The sequence below is a fragment of the Colletotrichum spaethianum genome (assembly GCF_022836535.1).
Source record: "Colletotrichum spaethianum MAFF 239500 DNA, contig19, whole genome shotgun sequence".
Classification (NCBI taxonomy): domain Eukaryota; kingdom Fungi; phylum Ascomycota; class Sordariomycetes; order Glomerellales; family Glomerellaceae; genus Colletotrichum; species Colletotrichum spaethianum.
In genome coordinates this window covers 860,335-883,736 of record NW_026054789.1, presented here as the reverse complement: position 1 = coordinate 883,736, position 23,402 = coordinate 860,335, and the positions used below count along the sequence as shown (strand labels likewise).

The 23,402-nt window shown below is 49.4% G+C and overlaps 5 protein-coding genes across 5 annotated transcripts; 2 read left to right on the top strand and 3 right to left on the bottom strand.

Annotated features, from left to right (window-relative positions):
* Nucleotides 1–1,325: 1,325 nt before the first annotated feature.
* Nucleotides 1,326–2,462, bottom strand: ColSpa_07671 (uncharacterized protein; the record flags this gene model as incomplete). Its single annotated transcript, XM_049273883.1, has 1 exon — nucleotides 1,326–2,462. The coding sequence occupies one exon, from the start codon at nucleotides 2,460–2,462 to the stop codon at nucleotides 1,326–1,328; it is 1,137 nt and encodes a 378-aa protein (XP_049129840.1).
* A 3,545-nt stretch (nucleotides 2,463–6,007) lies between these two features.
* ColSpa_07670 (alcohol dehydrogenase) lies at nucleotides 6,008–6,983 on the bottom strand (the record flags this gene model as incomplete). Its single annotated transcript, XM_049273882.1, has 2 exons — nucleotides 6,008–6,040; nucleotides 6,093–6,983. 2 exons carry the CDS (start codon nucleotides 6,981–6,983, stop codon nucleotides 6,008–6,010), a joined length of 924 nt encoding a protein of 307 aa, XP_049129839.1.
* A 3,284-nt stretch (nucleotides 6,984–10,267) lies between these two features.
* ColSpa_07669 (carboxy-cis,cis-muconate cyclase) lies at nucleotides 10,268–11,575 on the bottom strand (the record flags this gene model as incomplete). The annotated part of the gene is made up of 4 exons (XM_049273881.1): nucleotides 10,268–10,656; nucleotides 10,711–11,158; nucleotides 11,230–11,319; nucleotides 11,378–11,575. 4 exons carry the CDS (start codon nucleotides 11,573–11,575, stop codon nucleotides 10,268–10,270), a joined length of 1,125 nt encoding a protein of 374 aa, XP_049129838.1.
* Nucleotides 11,576–18,015: 6,440 nt separating this feature from the next.
* ColSpa_07668 (putative transporter) lies at nucleotides 18,016–19,458 on the top strand (the record flags this gene model as incomplete). The annotated part of the gene is made up of 1 exon (XM_049273880.1): nucleotides 18,016–19,458. One exon carries the CDS (start codon nucleotides 18,016–18,018, stop codon nucleotides 19,456–19,458), a length of 1,443 nt encoding a protein of 480 aa, XP_049129837.1.
* Nucleotides 19,459–21,963: 2,505 nt separating this feature from the next.
* On the top strand, nucleotides 21,964–22,209 carry ColSpa_07667 (uncharacterized protein; the record flags this gene model as incomplete). The annotated part of the gene is made up of 1 exon (XM_049273879.1): nucleotides 21,964–22,209. One exon carries the CDS (start codon nucleotides 21,964–21,966, stop codon nucleotides 22,207–22,209), a length of 246 nt encoding a protein of 81 aa, XP_049129836.1.
* Nucleotides 22,210–23,402: the final 1,193 nt, after the last annotated feature.

Genomic DNA, 23,402 nt, shown 5'->3' with positions numbered 1-23,402 from the left:
CCTCTAATGCTGACTAACAAAGAACAAACATGCCTAGAATAGTGTCTGTGACTCTGTTCATGAGATGGTGCGATGTTATGAAGCGCCATCAGCCCATAGCTTAGCCCAGGACCACATTGCCACTGTCGTCATGCACTTTTTTGAGGATAGATTTAAAGGCTATTATCGTTATTCCTTTGGTTGTCTTAAAGTGTCGGCACTGCGCACGACACACCACCTCTGACCGACTGTGCCTGCTTCAAAGAGGCTCTTGTAGCTAAGAAAATCTTCACTAAGATATTTCCATTGTCCAGGGGAAAAGCCTAGACATGGTCAGAAGGAGAAAAAACACATCGAATGAGGTGTTGGCCGTGTGTTTTTATTTCCCGTGCTGGTTTACATAAGGTTGAATACCTTCTTGTCTGAAAACAAGACCTCAGCCAAATTCACTAGACAAGTGACTCAGAAAATGATTATTCGATGACGAGGCAGTCCCTTTTAGATGGAACCCCTCATAAGGCGATTCTTCAGGAAACCCGAAAGATCAAGTGAATCGGCACGGGTGTGCTTGAAATTGAGCTTATAGTCTGTAGCAGTACTGTTTTTGTCAAGACATGTTCGGTCATAGACTTTTCTCATAAAGATAGAATATTGGAAAGTTCTTCTTCTTTGTTTATTTCTAAAAGTCATCCCTGGAAGCCGTGCAAGAAACTAATAGAGAACACAATAAATAACCACCGCCCCCAAATAACAGTCAAACTGCACATAGTTCTGCCGCCTCCGTTGGCGGATGTAAACCCACGACCTCTTTTCCGCTACACGCTTCGCGGAATACATTTGTTAAATTCGCATCTGGTTTCAAAAGTGTATCAAGATGCATTGCTGGGTTTGTGACCTGAATATTCCGAATGGCCCTTGAGCAGACGTGGAACATTATGTTGGTTAACCCCGCTAACTGCACTTGGCCTTGGTCGGCTGCGTTTGTACAATGACAGACGCATGGCCCATTGAGAGATACCTGCCTGTTCTGGTCACTGAGAAGATATTCAACAGAAAGTGAAATGCTTTTGATGATTGTGTTCTCAATATCAAGCTTTCATAAGGTGGATTTGAATGTAGCATCAGAATAAGCTTGAGACCATACCAACCTGATAAGGATGTTAGACAAAACTTGTGTCGGACCGGTGCAGTGGGAAAGTCATTTTTATATGCTAACTTAATGCACTAACTTCAGTACGCAACCAATGATTCATCGTCCTTCTGATTGACTAAATAATAGGGTATTTTAGAATAGTATTATTTCATCCGATTCATAACTCGTCCCACACTGTCGGCTCTTGCGGCCATCATCTTCGTCGCATCCAACGAAATAAATCACCCTTAATCCTATGTCTCACATGCTGGTTGAAACCATAGGTGATTGCGTTTGCCAAGCCGATGTACTGACTCGAGCTCTGTAATGCTGCCAGAACTCTGCTTTGTGAGTCATTGCCCGACGCCTCCATCAGTCTATTGACGAGGCCGGGGATCCAGAGCACAACATACATGATCGGGTACGCGTTGAGGAGCATCATACGCCTGATCTCGCGCTCGACTTTTCTCGTTTGTTTTCGGATGGGGAAGTCGCTCATCATAGTAGCAGTAACATTCTGCGGCACCTGCTTCTGAACATTGTTGAGGCTCGGGCTCAAAGGGAAGTCCCTTGCATTTAGTTCCCGAGAGGCCGGTAATTGCCATTCCAAAGTTGAGTCTCCGTTTTTATTGCCGCGCTTGTCATTGGAGCCAAAAGCTACTGAGCGCATGCCATGGCCAGAAAATCGTGCGGGCGTCGGAGGTTGCATGTCTCGATGAAGATAGGATGGTCCTCCAGTAGCACTTTGGTGCAATTTTTCCTCCTGCTCCAAATACGAGAACCTTGCCTCAGAGGCTTGGCTCATATCAAGATCGTCGTTATCAAACCGCGAAATTCTTGCTGACATCTTTCGTCTCGGCTCTTCCTCCACTTTGTCTTCGATGGACTGCAACCTTCTGGAGGATTCTGATGGCCAGGTTTGTTGTTCATCAGCTTCCTCGTCTTCGTCTTTGTTCAAATTTAGTCTCCCAGCTGGTCCAGTCTCACGAGCTTGACCTAAGGGCATATCTGTTTGTTTTGGCAGAGTCGAATAGTTCTGCGGTGTTTTGCTCGGGGTCGGTTTCGGTCGTTCGAACTGGTCCATCTCCAACTCTGGCGTTTGAATAATCTCAAATCCTTGCTTCTTGCGTATAGATGACGTTACCACGTTGCTGTTTGTATCGCCGGTTTCGTATAGCGGGTCAGATGTGCTGACCATAGAGCGGAAATGTCGGCCGAGGTACCACCAAACATAGAGGTAGATAAGAATGGTGGTAAATATTATGCCGAATCGCCAGCCGTGAGTTAACGCGTACCGAAGGTCGGGTCGGTCTCTTGATATCCAACACCAATTTCCACTGACGGGCTTCATGGTGCCCATTGCAGTCGCTGTTATGCTGGTGATGATGGGGACAACCCAAACAGAAAGGCAGATAATGATCTTCCTTGAGGTTGAAGTATTTGGCATGTACGTTTTTCGCGTGATCGTAAGGAATGTGACTACCGCAATGGCGAGGATTGAGAAATCAGATGCTTGCACTGAGAGCTGTCCGATCATCCCGTTCAGCACGCATGCTGCTCCGGGCTGTAGTTCTCGATTCTTAATATAGATAATGCCTGATATACTGTTGCCAAGCGAATTCATGAACTCTTCCGACCATTGCTGTTAGTTTGGTTTAGATCTCGAGACATCTGGATTGGAACTTACCGGCCAAAGTCAGGTTCAAAACAAGCGCATGGCGAAAGGAACGTTGTTGGTCATGGTAGAAAATGAAGGAAATTAAAACACCGGAGGTCGCTATGAAAGAAAGTATACTACCCGTGAGAGTGACAGATGCGACTGCCGCATCGAAGGACATCGTGAACCCGCACGTCAGTGATGTTGGTTGACACCATGTGGCGACTCCAAGGTTGGGGTGGAAATGGGTAACATCTTGTATGAAAGTCGTCCACTTCTCTCCCAAAGCAACGGGCTGGGCGGCATTGGCTCCTGTTACATTGACGGAGGGGTCACAGGGTTGAGGTGCGAGTCATGAAGTTGTTGGAGGCCGTGGGTCTCCTTCCCCTGAACATTCTATTTACTCAGTAATGAGCGTCCGTAATGCCATCCGAACTTGGACAGGCCCGAGAAGAGCTTAAAATGCAATGGGCAGTGCCCAAGACCTATCCTTCAAGTCTATGAGGTTTCGTTACTAGACCGACTCAATGAGACAATTTCCGACTACCCAAATGACATCTCACTCGAGGCTGATAGTACGCTTCAGAGACTTGCGAGGTGCCACTCGGTTGTAGAGTCCTCGAGTGGAGCTGCTTTTTTTTGTACAAGTGAGGGAGAGACAGTGAGAGCTGGGTTGTCGAAGTTATTCATGGATTAAGACAAGGGTCTCCTTAATAAGTCTTGGCGTTTTGGGATGCCCGCGCCTTGTCACTTCACTCCACTGCATGTTCCACAAGCCGTTAGCAATGGCCCAGTTCCACGTGGGCTCGTGTGTCAGAGTTCAAAAAGGGCAAAAACTGCCTCCGACTCAGCCGAGCCTCTGGATGTTGGTGTTACTGAATCGTCGTCCCAAGTTTGAGGCGCGCGTCTGTCGCCAACTTACCGAGCTTTTGGGGCTTCAGAGAGGGCAGGATCCCCTCACCACACAAACTTTTACGTGGATTTTTTCATACTCTTCGGAATGCTCAGGTGTTACGTAGTAGACATCGGGGCAGGACATCGATGTTTGCGCTTATCTGGTGAGCACGGGCACGCAATTGATTCCTTTTCGCACAACATTGGACGGAAGCTGATACCTATACTTGGCAACAGAACTCTATTCCCGCAATAAACGCTCTGGGTGCTATCGGGTTTGTCGAGAGGGGCAGGCCTCGAACACATACTATCCCATCCCGGGCCCTGCTTAATGTGGGTGAACAACCTCAGGGTTCAGAGCAATGGACACTTGGACGACATGGTAATGCCCATACCCCTGAAAATAGATCAGGATTCCTTTTTCGACTAGGAGTCTTGATTGATGGGTCACAGGGAAAGCTTGCAGGTCAAGTCCAAATTCCGAAAACGAACAGGAAGCAACTTGGAAAAGACAGCCCACCTACAGGTACGTACAGAGTCGAGGTTTAGCCTCTTTGCGTTAAGATCAGCCCTGAGGCCTGGGACACGAATGTGAGCCAAGAAGGAGAATCGATGGGTGCACATGGCTCTGTCTGCCGATGACTGCCAACTCTACTTCGGACTTTGATGTGCTCAGCATTGCGGAATTAGGCCGACTTAATTCAGTCAATTCCTCACGCCTACTCCCACCACATCTCGACTGCTGTACTAAGCGTGCCCGGGCCCCGGTCGTGCGTTCTCCCAAACTTGCGTGTCTTTCACACTTTCCTCCGCACCGCCAAATAGGCTGAAACTCAAGCGAGAGCTTCCCGTCCCTCCAGGGCTACGTCGCATTTGCCACACTCGTGGGCCTGCCGTAGCGATGCTTTCTATTTTCATTCACCCTCGGTCAGCCGCGCGGGAATTGGAGGGAGGCAAAGCCCGGCTAGCCGTTATCTGCCAACTTGTTCGCTAGGCGCGGTTGGCATTCATTACTTTTAATTTAGTTAGCGTCCTGCTAACATGGTTAGCGTACAGGTCCAGGTGGCTGATTGGAGGCTGCCAAGCCATGCCTCAGTTGAAGTTGCCCCGATTTCCACTTGTCAACCATTCCATGTTGACACCAGCAGGTTGTAAACTTGGAAAACACAAGTGCTGATGCACATCTGGATTTGAGAAGTCTCGAGGCCAGTTTGCACATTGTTGAGCCCCCGATCATTCAAGGCCGCGATTAAAGTTGGAGAGATTAATCCCCGAACTACTTGTGGATGACTCCGCTCTGCAGAGGGACAAAAACGCTGTACGGAAAGCACAGAGCGCGCGGGTGACATACCCGACGGCTGCGCTGGATATTTCACACAGGTCATGAGTCGTGAGAGTGTAGGATGTTGCCTCGACGCCCGAAACAACAGACGCGCCCCGATATTACTGCCGTTGTCATAACCGATATGCGCACTTTGGGCTATGGAAAGTGGCCGGTCTGACATTCGTCAGAAGCCCCTGGGAGCTGTATTGCATTTCTACATTAGACCAGAAGCTGCTTCACAGAGCCTGACTCTCACTATGCACTTTGTAGCATCAGCTGTTACAGTGTTGATTATCAATCAGTTACGGATCCGGGTTCATGGTGATAATGAGCATGGCCATCAAGACAGATACAGTCGGAATCATGAACCTTTTTTTCCTTTTCTATTTTTATCGTCTAGTACATCTTTGCGAAGATGAAAATTGCGAAGAGTTGGGGGGTGTCCATGTGCGACATACGTAAAGTTTACGTGAGTAACATACGAGACATTCACGTGAGGTCTCGATTGCAAATGGATTGATTTGCACAAATCGTACCATAGAGGGCTCCGATGCACAATTGCTTAATTGCAATGCCAATATGGGAGTCTTAGATAAATGAACCTTAATTGGGCCTATAGATGCATAGTGTTGGCCTGTCTCGGAGTTTAGGGATAGTGAACACTCCGTGGTTGCTGTGTGTCAATCATCCAGACCTAGTCTGGGGTAAAGCACGTTCCCACCGCCTCATGAAATTTCAGCCATGCCCTGAAGTGTTAGCTCTCTGTCAAATGTGAATGGTGGAATGGCCCACGCGGAAGGATAGTGAGGCTGCTTCGTCAAAATAACTACGTGTGGGTTCAACATCATCATCTCATATGGCAATTTTCTTCTTCATTTTCCTTGGCTTTCCGGGAGTTACAGCATCTTCTCTCTTGTTTTCTGATTATATGCCCAACAATTCTATATACGGTGTCTGCGATTACATCCCATCCTCAAATGACCAAAAGACTGCCATTTATTTTGAGTGATTATGGGGCGTACTAATCCAGCTTCAATACCCACTTGCCCCGGAGCTAACTGGGCGTTAGTGAAATGTCGAAATCTTGGAGGGTGTTACGCCCTTACCTGACCTGCGTGCATAGTTTGAAACAGTTCCTCAATGTCTTGGAGCCGTCCCAACTGGACCTTTGGCACAACGGCACGACGTCTCACAAACTCCAAAGCCTCAAGTATATCCGCTCGAGTTCCAACAGATGAACTTAGTATTTTCCACCCATGAGCAATGAGCCACAGGGGGTTGAAGTCGACCCTGGCCTCGGCTGATAAAATTCCCACACACATCAGCGTACCAAATGGTGCCAACAGCTGGAATGCCTCTTGATACGCGACTGTTGCCGTAGCTGTGACAACCACAGCTTTTGCGCCGTGGCCTCCTGTCGCCTGCCTCACCTTCTCACCCAGTGTTCCTGGCATCGTGACGTCGATATAATGCTCAGCTCCCTGAGCTCTGCAAATCTCACCCTTTTCAGGGCCGGCGTCTACGGCAATCACACGATAACCCATGGCGTGAGCATAAGCTACTGCCAGAGCGCCGACGCCACCACCCGCTCCTGAGATAGCGAACCATTGACCTGGAGTGACATGGCACCCCTTGATAGCCTTGTAGGCGGTTACACCACCACACAAAATCGGAGCTATCTCTTCGTCGGGTAACTCATCAAGTTGCGGTGGAAGCTGGGCCAAGTAACGAAGTGGCACAAGGGTGTATTGAGCGAACGTGCCATCGTAGGCTTTGCCCGAGTGAAGCGCTTTGTCGCATCGTGTTTCGCCCTCATTTACGAGATCAACGCAAGACTCGCAAGTGCCACAGATATCGCGAATCCAAGCTACTCCCACTCGTTGTCCAACTTGAACTGATTGATCAAGAGCAGCGACGTTGGAACCCAAGGCTGCAATGCGGCCAACTCCCTCATGTCCAAGGATGTTGCCAACGGGTCCGAAATGGCCCATGGCCATCCCTAAGTCGGAGCCGCAAAGTCCTGTCATTGAAAGACGGACAAGAACTTCGTTTGGGCCTGGGATTGGACGCGGCTCATCTCGCACTGAAATCGTGGGCTTCACGTCTACACCCTGAGGTGACTACTGGAAGTAAGTCTCGTCATGCATCATACAGATGGAGTAGGATAGGTTTATCTGAAAAGAAACTCACCGTCAAAACAGCAGCCTTGTGTGTGTCCATATCCGCGGCTAGATATGATTATGAAAGAGTTGCAAAGAGTGCTGCAGCCTGGGTTTGAGTAGTTAGACAAAATGAATTCCGCGTCTTATGATTTCCAATACCTATGATGTAGTGTTGACTTCCCCACCATTTTACGCCAGCAAGTGCGGAAACCTGCTTCCGCCGCATCGGTACCCCTCACCTGGAAATAGCCGAGTGCGAAACCTGCAGCGCATGGGCTGATCAGTTAAACCGTGCCTGGGAGACTACGCTCACAGATAACAGCCCTGCGTCATAAGATTGGAAGCCTGAGCGCGACGGCAGTAGCTCATGTCCGGGTCATCAAGTTATCGTTCGACCCCCTCATCCCCACCATAAGCAGTCAAGTACAGTTTGCCCTGTTCGGAAGAAAACCCCCAACAGATGAAGCCTTATAACTCATTGAACTCGTACCACTCGCTTGTGCTAGATTTCCGAGTTTCAACGCGGCTAAAAGTACCCATTAGCGTTGAGCGGCTGCTGGCTCAGACCTAGTTAAATCGTAGTCACATACGCTCGGAAAGGAATCGAGGGTTTAGACAGACGGACGTACGACGAGTCTCGGTCACAACAATGAAGTGTCGTCACTAGAGCGTTGTATCTTTACTTACTAGGGGTGCCTTCTTTGGACCCATCACGAAAGCCTTGGAAATCTTTATATCTTGAGTAACTCTGTGGAACGTTTCGCCTGGCGTACTGGAGATGGCTTCACTTAGGTTTTCTAGACACCTTGCGAGGTAGCTTGAGGCAGTCACGCATGTACAAAAGCCAGACTACAAGCTATGATGCCACCTCATGCCTTATGATACAATATCAACGATCCTATATATGGAGTCTACTAATTGAGGCGTGAACGCCTCCACATCGGAGTCCATTGAAGTAGGGTCGACGTATATCACCTTTATGATGCAGGAGCGGGTCATCCGCTTTGTATGGATTGACTTGTACCTTGTATCAACTCCACTGAGGCAGCATGGATATCTATAGTATTCAGACAGTGAACGAGAAAGGGTAAGTGGCTACGGATATGACAATCATAACTGAGGTAGCCGTTGGTATCATCCTGGCCTGATCCGTATCATTTTTGATAGTTTCACTTACTATGAAATGCAAAGATGTTGGCTGGAGACTGTGTGTGATATAGAGATCTAGCCGTTGTAATAGTATAACGTTAGCCACCCACTTTCCGGCACCGCTACTCTGGCACCTCAATTAATCCTAGAAATCTGGTAAATCCTTGGAACTGACCCGCTAATTCTAGGAACGGTAAGCTTTTCCTTGCCCCGAATTCTAGAATCGGTATATGGTCACTATTGATATCCCCCGGTCCAGGAATAGTAAACAGTGCCTCCTTAATACTAAGACTGCTAAGCTGCCCACGGTCCTGAGTCCTAGGATCGGTAAGCCGGTCCTTGTTGATATTTCCCTAATCCTAGGATTGGTGAATAGTCAGCCCCAAATCCCTTCCTGAATAACTTCACTTTGGCACTTCTCACGTACTGCAGTAATCCAGCCTATCTGCCCTATTGAAATCCACAAATACAACATCAAAACAAAGTTTCATACTTTGTATTTTGATACCAGCCTGCCCTCCCCAACAAATTCTTGATCATAATTATCAGAACTTGAGATCCGTCGTTGCTGACTTCTCGAAGACGGCCCTGTATCGCTGGATCTTTTTCTCTGCTACGCCTTGCAGGACACAGTAGCGTGCCATAATTTCAACACCACGGCCAATGCAAAGGTGAGGTCTCAGAATGAAGTCGAGATCAGCCCAGATAGCTCGGAAGAACTCAGTACCCTTGATCCTGTCTACAAGATAATTCGGCTTACCCTCCACCTTCACGACACGTACAGTTTGGTGAGACAAGACGTGGATATGCTCGCGGGCTTACTGCCTGGATATGCTCGTGGCACAGAGCTTCATAATCATGTATCCGCGCACGTAAAAGGCAGTTGTTCCTGAACATGCGAGGCAATTGCCTGAGGGTAAATGACCATGCCGTCGGTAATGTTGTCCAGGCTGCCAATGATAGCATCGGCCAAAAGAGACATCCTGGGCAAGTCCATTCTGCGGACAGCGTTGTCGTCCAGTGAGCAATCCATCCATTGTGCTGCGAAGCTGTCTGTGGTGATTGCCTGCTTGGACAGAAGCTCCCGGGCGAGGCTAGAGACCTTATCTTAACGCATCGGCTTTCTTTTGAAGAGCATAGCACTTGAACCCACCTGTTTGGGTTCGAAAGGCTCCTCCGCTTCCTGCTACGAAGCGAGATAGTGGATATCTTCGGTAATCTTTTGCCACGTATCACCAAGGCCGCAGATGGCGTGGGCTACGAGCAGTCAACCTTGCGGGTGTACGTTTGCGTCGACACCTCTTAGCATGCAGGAAAGTCGGTCTTCTTGCATAGTAGTGCGTTCAGCTGGTCACACATGGAGCCGTCGCCGCCAAAAAACCTCTTTGGTGGTAGCAAGGAAAACTACTTGGCTGCAAATGCGTGTATACAAGAGTGGGTTTGGATGGGAAGGTGTTCTAATAAACGATCTTAACATCCGTGGTTATGAAGGTTATGAATTTGGGTTGGTGAGGAAGACTATTATGCGGTATTGTAACAAAGTTAGTTTTGCAACATAAAAAAGGATCAGAGACATCAAGAATGAGTGCAACTTGGTGTGGCGTACTGCTGTGACCGTCTGAGCTAACCTCAAGGAAAGGGGTTAGTTAGATATGAATAATAGAAGCGGCGCACAGGTTCAAACTGTAGGGTGGAATTCATTGATGGGAGTCACGCAGTTCAACCAACCCGGAAAATCGTACAGCTCTGCCTTACGCTGACATGGACGAGTTATCAAATAACGCGCACCAGAAAGATATAAATCGATGCGACCTAGAAAGCTTACCTCAATCGCTGGGAAGAATGGAGTAGGCTTCGTACGTGTATCAGATATTATTTGCTATTCTGAACCATGTGATAAGAACAACGCCAAGCAAGATTTTTATCCATTGCATGCTGGCCGCGAAGTACTGAAGTATCCGCGCTTTAGCTCAGCTGTACCAAACAACGTTGGCCGGTCCAGACGCCAAATCAAGATGCGCTACTGCAGACGCCGTGGTTGAGCAGTCCTTTGTGACAATCTGCCATATTTCCAGGAAGTTAGAGCCGCTGTCGGTGATCGCGAAGTAATCCTCGCTGAACTTGGCTGGGGAGACGGCATTAGCGGAGCCGCCGCTGTTGGTAGTAGGCACAAGGAACAGTTGCTCAGTGATGGCACCAGATGTGCTGTCAAGAGAAAAAGCAGAGACGTATCCTGGGACGCCGGTTGTGCGGGAGCGTGTGGCAGCGATGAGGTACTTAGGCGCATTGGCGTCGCCGTCGCTGCCGGGGATAGAGAAGAGAACCTCATCGGCCCAGTAAGAAGAAGTGTTGGTGTACCCTGGAGCAATGTCAGTCACCAATCATTCCGAGTATCCAAAGGTGGGTGGCGCACCTGAAGGCAGCATTGAGTAGGTAGTGTTCGTGAAAGTCAGCTTGCCGGTGGTCGTGTCGCGCTTGTAAGAAGCAATTGAGTTAGCTTCCTCATAAACGACGTAGACCCAGTTGCCATTGGGATGCACAGCCAAGTGCCTTGGGTTCGATCCCTCAGCCGCAGCGAGGTACTGAACTTCTGTGACTTCGCCAGTAGTGTTGTCGTAAGAGTGTACCCAAACGGCGTTGCCCATGTCGTCAGCGGAGTAGATGAAGTCATTAGTGTGACTCAAGGATGTTCCATGAACGCCGGCAGCGCTGTCGTAGGTAACATTGGCAGTCGCCTCTTGAAGAACACCCGCGTCGTCAACCGTAATCGCGATACTGGAGCATCCACCTCCGTATGGGGTGCCGAAGACGGTATAGGGTGCTGCAGTAGAAGCAGCGATGAAGTTGGCGTTGGAACCTGTCTCTTGTAAGTAAGGCCTTCAAAGTAACACACATTTCCACCATAAGCCTTACAATCCGATGACAAGCTTACGTTGCTGCTGTACGACAAGTCGAGGTCGTCGGTGATGGCATAGCTTTGGAAGTAGCCAGTGGTTCCGACGTACAAATTCTTCAAGCGAGACTGAGAGGCCTCTAGTCAGCGTTTACTTCAAGTTTCCCCATGTGGGAATGAACCATACATCCAAGGCAATCCACTTTGAGCCTGACGATGCATCCGTAGTAATGTTCTTCTTCAGAGTGAGCGATTGAGTCTGGTCATTGAACTCCACGCCAACAATATTGCTGCCAGAGAAGAAGCCTGAGAAGAAGTAATGAGTGTCGGCTAAAGCTGGAGCTGCTGCTGCTGCTGCAAGCGAAAGCAACTGAAAAGAACGCATGTTGTCAGATGTGCACAGCTATAAATCGAGAGGCTTGGCAGAGAGGACGCACATGTCACATGCGGAAGCCTCACTTATAAGTGAACGATGACTGTCGCCGCCCCTTTGTTCCACTAAACGGAAAACATTCCACATCACGGTGACACAGAGCCCCGTGAGGAAGATTGTTGCGTGGCTCAATAAAGTATACCAAGCTTTTTTCGCATGGGGTACGCAATCTCTGGGACAAAATGCCGTTGTGGAGTAGATATTCAATGAGGAGATCACAAAAGTAAATAAAAGGATAGACCACGACTAGGGGGACTCGCGTTCATTACAAGTCAGAGAATGGGCACGCCAAGATCAGCCTCAAAATGCTGCCCAGCACCACTCTTGACGAAACTCAAAGGGCCTGGCCGAGAGATTTGGCGGCTGTGTTCTACCAGATGCATGCGTAATCATCGACTCAGCCAGGCCAGATACAGTGTCATTGGGCGGGTGAGTCCTTCGTCTCACCACTGAGCGCTGTTTGTTTCGATCCACATGCCATTGCTAAAAGGGTGTTTTGATGCTCAATCACAGACGACTCAAGTTCATTCCGTGGGTCACCCACATCCCGAAGCGGGACCGGGTGCACGGGACTCTCCCCTCCCCAGGGGCATGTTTCCCCGGGGATCCCGATGTAGAGTAGCCAATTCACTCTCTAGGATTACGAACATACTGGAGAACCAAGCCCTTATGTCTCGACCTTATCATCAAGGCTGTGTTTCCGTAAGTAAATTGATAACATCATGGAACAACAATGACGATGGCCATCTTTTAGATGTAAGCCGTTTCATATGGACAAGTTGTGTGGAGAGGGTTTTTCTCTTATCCCCCCCTCTGAAGATAACCATTCAAAACACGATGGAACATATGACCAAACGCCTCCAGGACCTAGACGGTATCAAAAGCATTGTAGTGCTGCTAGATCATGGTATGGGGATTCTGCATGAACAATCTGATTTACTTGCGGAGAACCTTGCCCGCAATCAAGTTACTGGATTAGTGCTCAACTATGGACGTGGCTCGATTCTCAAAGCCTTTGTCAGTTTTCTTAGACTAAATTAGACCCAGTAGTGTAAATTCGGACACTATCTTTCGTCGCTGATATTTCGGTCCCGTTAGCAACACTTTGGCAATCGAGCTAATGGCTCTCTAAGGTTGAAAGAGAACAATAAATCTGGCCAGCTTCTCGACGGTAATGCGTACAGAAGTTATGAGTCTACAAAAGCATCAAGTGATTATTGAGCTTGGTGTCCAGCCAACCAATTTCCTCTAGCCTCTGAATGAACTGAATATTGATCACTAATGCCACAACCTTCATCGTGTGTGCTTTCTTCACAATCTCGAGGCATGCGCCTCCTACTTCGAGCAAGTTGAGAGACTGTGGCTTTGGTTGATTAATGGTTCTGGTGCATCGAGACATAGTTTAACCTGGGCAAAGAATATGATAATTGAAGCAGTCATCACCCTAAGTGATTCTGGTCCTCAGCTAACTTATCTTCCATTTTATCAAAGTACGGTCACTGTCTTGAGACAAATATTCTCAGTATTGTCAGTAAACAAATGTATCACCCGTTTCATCCCTTAGCTGTTAGATGCTGTTTACTTCTTCGGACCCTGATTTTGCCGACACACTCAAAAGTTGCACTTTCTCGAATTCCAGGCTAATTGCAACCTGCATATGACCGCAATAAATTACGAGGAGTGATAGGCCAGAGAAACCTGGCAGGGTTACCGACGTCCAATACATAAGTGAGGAGAACTCACGGCTTTGCGCTTTGAATGGAAAGTTCCATCCGCCTCGTTATGACAGCCTCATAATCACCATCTGTGTTTACTCGAGCGGGGAACAGTTTAAGAGACGGTAACATCCACGCTGCACTCCCTTCATACTGAGGCTCTTTGAGTTTACAGAAAATTATTTGTAATGGCAGAAGCTTGAGACTCGGTTGACGTATTACAGCCAGCTATGGAGGAGCGCATATTCAGCACTAATTTGGCAAGATGTCATCATGTATTTGAAGCTACACGATACCTCGACATTTTCAACTACACGGTTCGGCTGCAGAGTTTCCCTGCTTTCAGTATCTACTGAAGACTGGCTAACATGATACTTGGCTATCTCTGCCAGGATACATCCATGAACAAGTGCGAAGAAGGAAAATTGTCGATTTCAAATCTTCTAGATTTCGTCAGCCAAGAAGTGAGTTGCATTTCGCTCATTCTTCATGAAGCTAACACTTTTTATCGTGGAATCATCTGCTTACAAAGTAAAACATTGTTGAGGGATCCTTCAGTCGCGCCGCGCCGACGAGCGACGCCAAATTATTGAATAGACTCCGCTTAGTGTAGTTATATAATCATGCTATGAGAAATTCACGCAAAATGGCTGATATCTTGCCATACAGTATTCAGAAAGACGCAAGAGACCCTGGCACGTTCTCTCCAATGGCCATTACACTCCCTCCAACGATTTTTGAGAAGATGCTCAGGGACATGAGGCTTCCCTTGCAGGTGGTAGTACTCACTAGCTTCGTGGGGTCGCTCTTTTGGCACCGCTTAGCGATGCTTGAGGGGAATGATCCGCATCTTCGTAAGATCTGATGAGGCATTAGCACATGGATCAACTCTTGGTTACTAATACCGTTTCTCAATAGAGATCACCTTTGGAAAACACGATGGGCGTGAGAAAGCAAAGACAAGGGGCTGGGAGCTAGTCCTTTCGTATTCTTTTCGACGCCGTGAGACGACAGGATTCATCAAAGGAACACTAACTTCAGATGTAGTCCAGTGCATCAACCACATCCACAGCTGCAGAAGCGACATTGCACATCCATTCCTTATCCCAACACTCATTCTGTCTGACTTCGTGTCGACACGAGATGAAATCAAGCAACGAGATGCCAGAACTGATATACGCCGTCTCGAACATGCAATCAGCGTGAACAAGAACCAAGACTCAGGCGACATGGATTCTTCCGCAAAGAGAACAGTTGATCTCCCCACCATGGCAAGCAACCTGACAGAATACCATCGGCAGGTTCTTCACAGGCCACCTGGGCTGTATCTCAAGATAATCGACGCATTCGAGAGTGCCATGGACTGTTTTTTGGAGAACATGTCGTCCGAGGAGAAAACTGAGAGCATCAGGAGTCTTCACGCAGGAATCCTGGATCGCATCCGCTGCCATAGGGCCCGATTGATCGGACTTGAGACCTATGTTTCAGTCACAGTTGAACGACTGAACATCCAGAGGAGTATGGTCAGTTACAAAAACATTATGCTATTGCGTCGGAGGGAATCATAATGACAAGCTTAAAAAGGTATCTTTCGTCACCGCAGAGATCGCTCAGAGGGATGCGAAGCTCAACCTCGCCATCGCTAAAGACCAAGATCTCATAGCACGCGCTAGCAAGAGTGACAGCCAGGCAATGAAGGTTCTATCTGTATTGGGCGCCACTTTCCTCCCCGGTACATTCTTGGCGTCTGTTTTCAGCATGACCTTCTTCGACTTCCAAGCAGGTAAGCAAAAGACTATTCAAAGCCAGCAAGCTTGGAGTTCTTAGGTTTCTACGGGTCCAATCGGGAACTATACTTGTGCTTATTGAAAACAGGATCTCTAGTCGCTCCCAATCTTTGGATATACTTTGCTTTCGCCATACCGCTGACCACTATTGTCCTACTATGGTGGTTTCTGTGGGACCATAAGAGACAGAGGTCCATAAGTAGTCGCAGGCATAGCTCGGACAGCAGTGATGTAGAATGGTCAATTTTGTGAGAACCTGCGAAGCGGAAGTGAAAACCTGAGGTGTGGGCCCCCAGATTCGGCGTCCTTCTCGCTTTGAGAAGCTCAGTTATCAATATCGACTGTATTAAGATTTCTTTATCATTCCTAAATTCACAATTTTGCCGGCAAATTTCAACCTGCTTGAAGTCTAAACGCTGAAGGTCACTTGCGTTGTTATGATTGATCGTGAGTTTACCAGCACCAAATATAAAACTATAAGGTTCGACCTAGTCCATTTTCTTCCACTGGAAATCAGAGAACAACTCTCATGGATACGAGAACGGCGAAAGCCATCATGGAACCCAGGAAGTTGTTCATACAGTTGGGCCATATCATTGCACATGGTGAATACAGCAGACTTGTCTTTATGGGTTTCCGTACTAATTTGGATGGCGTAGTCTCAACCTAAGTTGCTGATCATTTGAAGTTTGGAGAAAGTGCATTTATACATTGGTTCTGGGCAAATGTACCAGTGAAATGCCAAAGACCGGCAGATACCTCGACCCCTGAAGGTGAGCGTATCGTACTCGTTCAGTTGAACGCATTGTTCATTTTCTAAAACAAACTACAGAGGATCGTGTATCGGTTGCAGACAAGATGACGAAAATTACAACACGGAAGCACACATGGAAAACACGCGCGATCAAATGGACTCGAGGGAAGACCCTGAAGCAGTGAGGGTTCATTGTCCTCTGCACAAGCCACACTTTAATGGCGAATGCTAATGAACGCCAGTCTTTAGGGACGTAAAACGGGCGATTAAACTCGCTTATGGGCTCGAAAATGGTACAAGTCAAGTCAGCGATACCCATATAGAGGGACACGCAATCAACCTATATATATCAACTTGAACCCAAATAACAAAACTCCTGACACACGCGGGGGCAAGATGGTGTGTCAAGTGGTGTTGGGCGCCGGCGGCCGGCTGGATCGAAATTACAGCCACGCGGCTTACGAGATGGGGTCGCTGGAAGATAATCCTGACACTCCGAGTCAAAATATGCGGTCCTCCGTGGTGATTACAGCGCAAAGAGCTGTGGGAAGGAGAGCACTACCGGTGTTCTCTCTGACTGAAGAACTCGGATCATTCGAATCAATTGCGCCGATCTTGAAAGCATCTTTGGAAACCCCTTGCACCTTGATCTTTTTGGAAAGGACATGATTGCGGTAACGTTAACGTCAGGTATCAGACAAGAATCAATGACGCGTCTAGGATAGATGGGTCAGACGGTTACGGGTAGCACGGACAGTATCTCTCGGGAGACTAGAAGCGATGTAAGAGATTTACAAGACGAGAGGAGAGTTTAAGACAATACGCGTAAATCATCTCATCAAATATTAGCGGGTGCAACCAGAGAATGTGGGACGACTTAAGTGAGACATGAGAGAAATACCTATCCAGCTGCCGGATAGGCATACGGCGCGTCGCATGCAATAAGATACCGAAGAAGACCGACGAACAAGATTAAGCAAATGTAGCAAGTTGAACCCATCAGCAGCTCCAGACAACCCGCCGGACAGCTAATCATATACTATTGGACCAGACATTTCCTTTGAAGAGGGGCCTGGGTATTCTTGTACAAACAAGAACGAAAAACACCAGCTGCAGCGATAGCAAGAAGGATTTGACTGGTCGTAGAGTGTTCCGCTTCCTGATGAACGGCGGTTGTCGAGTTGACATGAGAGGCCCTAGGAGTTTCAGACACTTGTGGTCGCTAGTGAGCACTTGGTCATTCTCTCGACCCAACGTAATCACCCAAAGGGTCGACAGAGCTCATTTGTAATGCAGCACCCTAAACCTTATGTTAAGGTGCACTTCCCCTCCACACCGTTTTCACATGATGTTGATCTTCAAAGTCGTGTTCGAAGTAGGACAATGCGGATGAATATGCTTTGAGGGGAACCGGTGGACGGGGCATTTGAGATGTATCACCAACACTTTAATCACGCAACCGATTATTAATCTTGATGCTTCAATTTGTGTAAATAGCAGCAGAAGCATCGCATCCAAGACATGGCACGCATGCATAAGGCGGTTAAAAGTGGCGCAGGACTGGGACTCGGTCTTCCTCCCTCATATTATAGTAGTACTGTGGCATGTACAATCTTCAAGATCCCGCCTCGGGGCGAACGGAATCAGCGGCACGCCGGTTCCCCGACATGGCACGATGCTTCTCAAAGCGTTGCCGGCTGGCGGAACGGGAGAGGTGGATCCATCTCCACTAATTGGTCCGCTTGCACTGCCGGGACAAATCTTTTCCTTTGTTGCAGTGCAGTTGCACGGACTCGAGCCGAATTTTCCGGGATCCAGAGCTCTCTCACTCTCTCTCTCTCTGCCGCCTCGCAAGGGCCGTTGCTGCTGCTTCTGCTGCTGCTTCTTCGCTCGCTGCTCGCTTCCGCGGTTGAACCGCGTCGGAATCCAACGCACGTTTCGCACCATCCGATTACAAAGTTTGAAGGGTTGATGCGCTGATGCAGCCCGCCGCTATTTAAAGCAACCCTTCCGGCAGCCCGAACCCAGTCTAATAGTCTAACTTTCAGCCGGCCCTGCCTGTGCCCTGTCAGGAGTCGCCTGTCACCTTCTCTCCTTCTTCCCATCACACCCTTCCTCCGCCGTACAATCCCCACCATGGATCCCCGCGACCGAGATGACCGGACCGGCGAGACAACGCCGTTGCTGTCGGACCAGCCGCACCAGAAGCCCGACATCGAGCCGGTGACGCACAGCTGGCTGGCGGAAGCATGGCTACTCTGCCAGTACTCGCTGCCGCTCATCGCGACCTATCTGCTTCAGTACTCCTTCACCGTCATCACCACCTTCGTTGCCGGCCATCTTAGCGCCGATGACCTCGCCGCCGCCAGCATCGGCCTGACGACCATGAACATTATCGGCCTCGCCATCTACGAAGGCATGGCCACCGCCCTCGACACCCTCTGTGCCCAGGCCCACGGTTCTGGCCGCCTTACTGCCGTCGGCCTGCATGTTCAGCGCATGCTCATCCTCATGGCCATCGCCACCGTGCCCATCGGCCTCTTTTGGATCTTTTCACCGTCCATCCTCTCGCTGTTTGTGAAGCAGCACCACTTGGCCGTCAAGGCCGGTTCCTTCCTGCGGGTCAGCTTGGTCGGCATTCCTGGATACGCCGCCTTCGAGGCTCTGAAGCGGTTCTTGCAGGCCCAAGGTGACTTCAAGAGCGCCATGGTCGTCCTCATTATCTGCGCTCCTCTCAACGCCCTCTTCAGCTGGTTCTTCGCCTTCAAGCTGGACATGGGCCTCGAGGGCGCGGCCCTGGGCCAGGCTCTGGCGAACGACTTGCGACCCGCCTTCCTGCTCATCTACATTATCTTCTGGGGCCAATGGTCGCATGAGTGCTGGGGCGGCTTCTCCCGCAAGGCCTTCACTGAGTGGAGCGTCCCGGTACGGCTCTCCATCGCCGGCTCGGCCGTCAACATTGGCGAGTGGGCTGCCTTTGAGATCCTGACGCTTAGCACCTCCTACTTGAGCACGGAACATCTCGCCGCGCAGACCATCCTCACGACAATCTCGGTCGTCATGTGGCACATCCCCTTTTCGATCTCCGTTGCTATCAGCACCCGCATCGGCCACCTCATTGGCGCCGGCCTCGTGTCGACTGCCCGGCGAGCCGCGACGCTGTACGCCGTCGTCTTCACTGTCGTTGGAGTCCTGGACGCCATCTTCGTTTTCGTGTTCCGCAATCAGCTCGGTCTCATCTTCTCCGAGGATGAAGTTGTGCAAAGGCTCACCACAAACTCAATGCTCGCTGTCGCGGCGTTCCAGCTCATCGACTCCATTATCAGTGGATGCAATGGCGTGCTGCGTGGTCTCGGTCGTCAGTCCGTGGCGGCCTGTGTCGTGTTTGTCGTCAATTACGTGGCCGCGGTGCCGCTCGCCGTCTGGCTGGAGCTGGGATCTCCAGGCCTGGAGCTCAACGGTGCCTGGGTTGGCCTTGGCGGTGGCATGGTTGTGATTGCCGTCATTGAGTGCATATACATGAAGGTTATTAGATGGCAAGATTGCGTTGAAAGCGTAAGGGAAAGGGAAGGCTTGTAAGTCGTCTTTTCTCTCAGCATAGCATAAGATAGCGTGGTTGCATATAGACACAAAGCAATTATACTTCAGGCGTCAGGCCGACTTCATGCAACGAAGCCCCAATCCCGATGGATGTGATTGGAATTTCTGAACATCATAGATTATTGATCACAACTCAGATGCTCCGCTTCCATTACTGGTGCTGAGGCGAACTGATGTCAAGCCTCGACCCGGCGATCTTCACGAAATCATCCGTCTCAGCCATATGTTGACATAGTGTTGTGCGGGAAGGCAAGACCGGCAAAGTCGCAACACCACATTATGTCAGCAGCGGCCCAAGGCGCGGAGTAGACAGGATAGGGTGCTGCCGCACGTGGCGACGTGCAACCCCCGTTTCCCCGTCTTCGAACCTTCTCTTTCCAGTACGATCAACGATCAATTGCGACGCTCAACCACATCCCAACGATATCAGAACCAAATCACACCTGTTTCTACCAGAGCAGACACCAGCATGAGCATTCTCAACATCCGCTTCCTCGCCTACTAGTCGCCTGTACTGGCCATGTCGGGTGACAACACCCAAAGCCAGGCCGTCGCCTCTGAGCAGCCGGTTTGCCCCGTGTGCTACAACCTGGATCGGAACCGCATCCCAGCTTCGAATTTCGGGAGCCTTGTGATTCTGACATGTGAACTCAAACAGTTCACCAAATCCAGCAAAAACGGATGTCAGACATGCTACGCCATCAAGTCAGGCGTCCTGCTTATGGCAAAAATCGATTGTCACGAAAGCAAGCTCCTGTTTGACTTGTCTTTTGTTTGCGTCTACCTTGGTAGTCTCGTCAAAGTAGTGGCAGTTGTTTCTTACAAGAACTCCGAAGGCGACATGGTCCCGGTTCAAACGTCTTTTGAGCTTTTTACCAAACCAGGTGGGAGTCTCTTACACCTGCTTCCAGCTGCTTGTACTGATGTGAAACTTGTCGCAGGGAAACCATCCCCCTGGCCGGCATTCGGCTCGGCCAAAGACGTCACCCCAAAGCTGCACTCCAGACGTCGACAGAAGATAGTTACTGACTGGGTTAACAATTGCACTGCGTCGCACCACCATTGCAGCGCAATGCTTTGCCAGGGGGTCACAGGGTCGGCTCCTCGGCGATACCTGGACCTGAGCAAGAATCCACGAAATGGCGTCAAGCTCGTTGATTCTTCCTCTTCTCCTGGCGCTTACGTCGCCATCATACATGGAGTTGCTGGCCCATTACCAGCGCCTTCATCACGTACGACCGCTCAGAATTTGGAAGAGCGCCAGAGGGGTATGCCGTGGTGGCAGATCCCGGTGGCACTGCAAGAAGCCTTGACAGTTGCCAGCGAGCAAGGCGTGCGATACGCTTATATTCCACAGCTGTGTGTCGTTCAGGACGACGAGGAAGACTGCAACTGGCATTCAGACCGGGAAGATGTTATCTTCCGACTTGCTCATTTCACGATTGCATTAACCGATATCAAAGACCTTAGACTAAGCAACTTCCGCCCAACCCGCCCAACCATCACAGATGAAGTCGACAAACGAAATATGTCTAGCACTATTCAAATCAGCCAGCATGGTCGTACATATCCCATCCATGTCCGTCAGAGCATGCATTGGAGCCACTTGATCATGGCCGAACAGGTCTTGCTGCAACCAATGGGGACCGACAACCACCTGACCAGACTCACGGGTCGCCTAATGGGACTTTTACGGCATGCACCGTCATTCCAACGCATGCTACTGTCGCCAAGGATACTTCATCTGCACAGGTCCGAGATGGTATGGGACTGTTTGGAAGGTACGAGATGCGAGTGCGAGGATCAATACTACCTGACGACGCACGCCAACTTCTCGTCCCCGCTCCCAAGATGCACCTTCCATCGAATGGGTTTTGTCAGAGATCTCGGTCACGTATTTCAAATGTATATGGACCTGCCACTCTCACGACCCGACCGGAGGCTGGTTCACATGGGGAGTATGCTTCGTCACAGCGCCCAGATCACTGGTAAGCGGTGCTTTGCCGCCATCCCGGCAGGCTCGCCTCTGGAACTGGTGAGAGGGCTCCTATGGAACCTCAGCCCGGTCTCGGACGATATTGTCTCCGGACCAGGGCTCGTTGCCGGAAGCCATCGCTGTCATACTCCTCGCATTCCAACGTGGTCTTGGGCATCCATGATTTTTAAAGACGGACAAGTTATTGAAAGCGCCGCATCGATTTTGCCTGGCCTCAAACTCGGCTCTCTCATTCTAAGCCCTTTCTTTCACGTCTGGGGCACCAAATTTCGTTCGGCACCAGGAAGTATAGGAGACGGCCTGCTGGCCAGTCAGTATAAAATCGAGATATCGGCAGTCATGTTGCAAGGAAGGGCACATTCCCCCCGGACCAGGAGGAAAGCATGGACACTGCACGTCATCTGGTATTCACCCCTGAAGCTGACCCTACTGAAAGTCTTTTACATTCTGCGAGATTCTGGCCAGATTGCGAAGACCTAATCTCAGCAATGAAGTCCACGCGAATCCGCGTGCCATTCCGACTTCTGTTATTCGGCGAGATGGAAGTCGAAGAAGCCAACCATTCTTCCGAGGACGCTGGCTTCATCGGCTCCCGCGTAGATGTCGGCCTGGTCTTGCGCACCACTCAACGAGATTATGCGCCAGGCGCATTCGAGCGAGTCGGCGTTTTTGCAATCCCAAAGGACTTTGACTACTTCGGGAAAGCCGAGGTGCAACGGCTGGTTCTCGTTTAAGATTGGAAGTGAAAGAAGTGAGATGGAGTGTAGAACTCACGTTATGACACCGTCAACTTGCGCTAGAAACCAGCAAACAAACTAGCACTCTTACTTGAACTATGGCACCCTTTCCCGCTTGGTCTCCTTGGTTCTTTCTCGTAAAGTTGTGTTGATCCCCCGCTTTGCAGAGATTACCAAGAGTCTCGACGGACGCACAGCTGCATATCTAGAACGACCATCAATGACATTGGTTTCGTTTTTAGAAGTTGCTTGCGTCTTGACTATGTATGAATGCGGTGTTCTGGCAAATACGCCCACAGTCCATGCCAATCCCGTTGACCCGCGCTGAACTGTTAGTCGGGGGCGGAGACGGGGGTATCTGTATTCTTGGCAGTTATCTTACATTCTTCGTCTGGCTTCCGTTGTTACATACCTATAAGCCGTCATTAATGCTGAACCATACATCCACTTCATTGAAAGCAGTGTGTTTTGACAAATAGCGTAGACATCTGTGCCAAGGAACCTTTTCTCAGTTACCAAGACCTAATCCCTAAACACATGTAATACCCGCAGGCCTACATGCGAACAAACAAACAAATACGATAGTTATAACTAACACATTCCCTCTAGCAATATTCGCCACAGCGCTTTACCTGTTTGATCACGCATCCCGACGCTCAAATGCACCATACATAGAAACTACATGTCTTCCAAAAGTGAGTTCTAAACTCCCCTCTCTTCCCAATTGTCCTTTCCAAGCCATTTTTGACCTTTTCTCACTTTTATACACCTTATCGCCATCCTTTGAAAATGTTCAACCCCGATCGTTCTGATACTACGAGGCCAGTAACATGGCACGTGCAGCAGTGGACCTTGACAGGCTCGGAGAATGACAAACGCGGCATGCCTATTGTTGACGGTAAATATTACGACCCAGACACATGTGAGGCCAAGATGGATTCAGACTACTAGACAAAATAAAATTTGTGGGTGTATAGTCTCACGAGGCAAGTACGCTTGAACCCGGACCCTGGAATGTTGATAACCAGGAATAATGGACCCGGAGCTTACTATTTGTACAGCGAGTGACTAGACCGAAAGGGGAAAAAAGGTCATCACGACGAGTCATGAATCAGTAGTGGAAATAGCAAAGGACGAGGAAAGTACAGAACACGACAACACATCAAGTAATTCCAGTCTCTAAAGCTTTC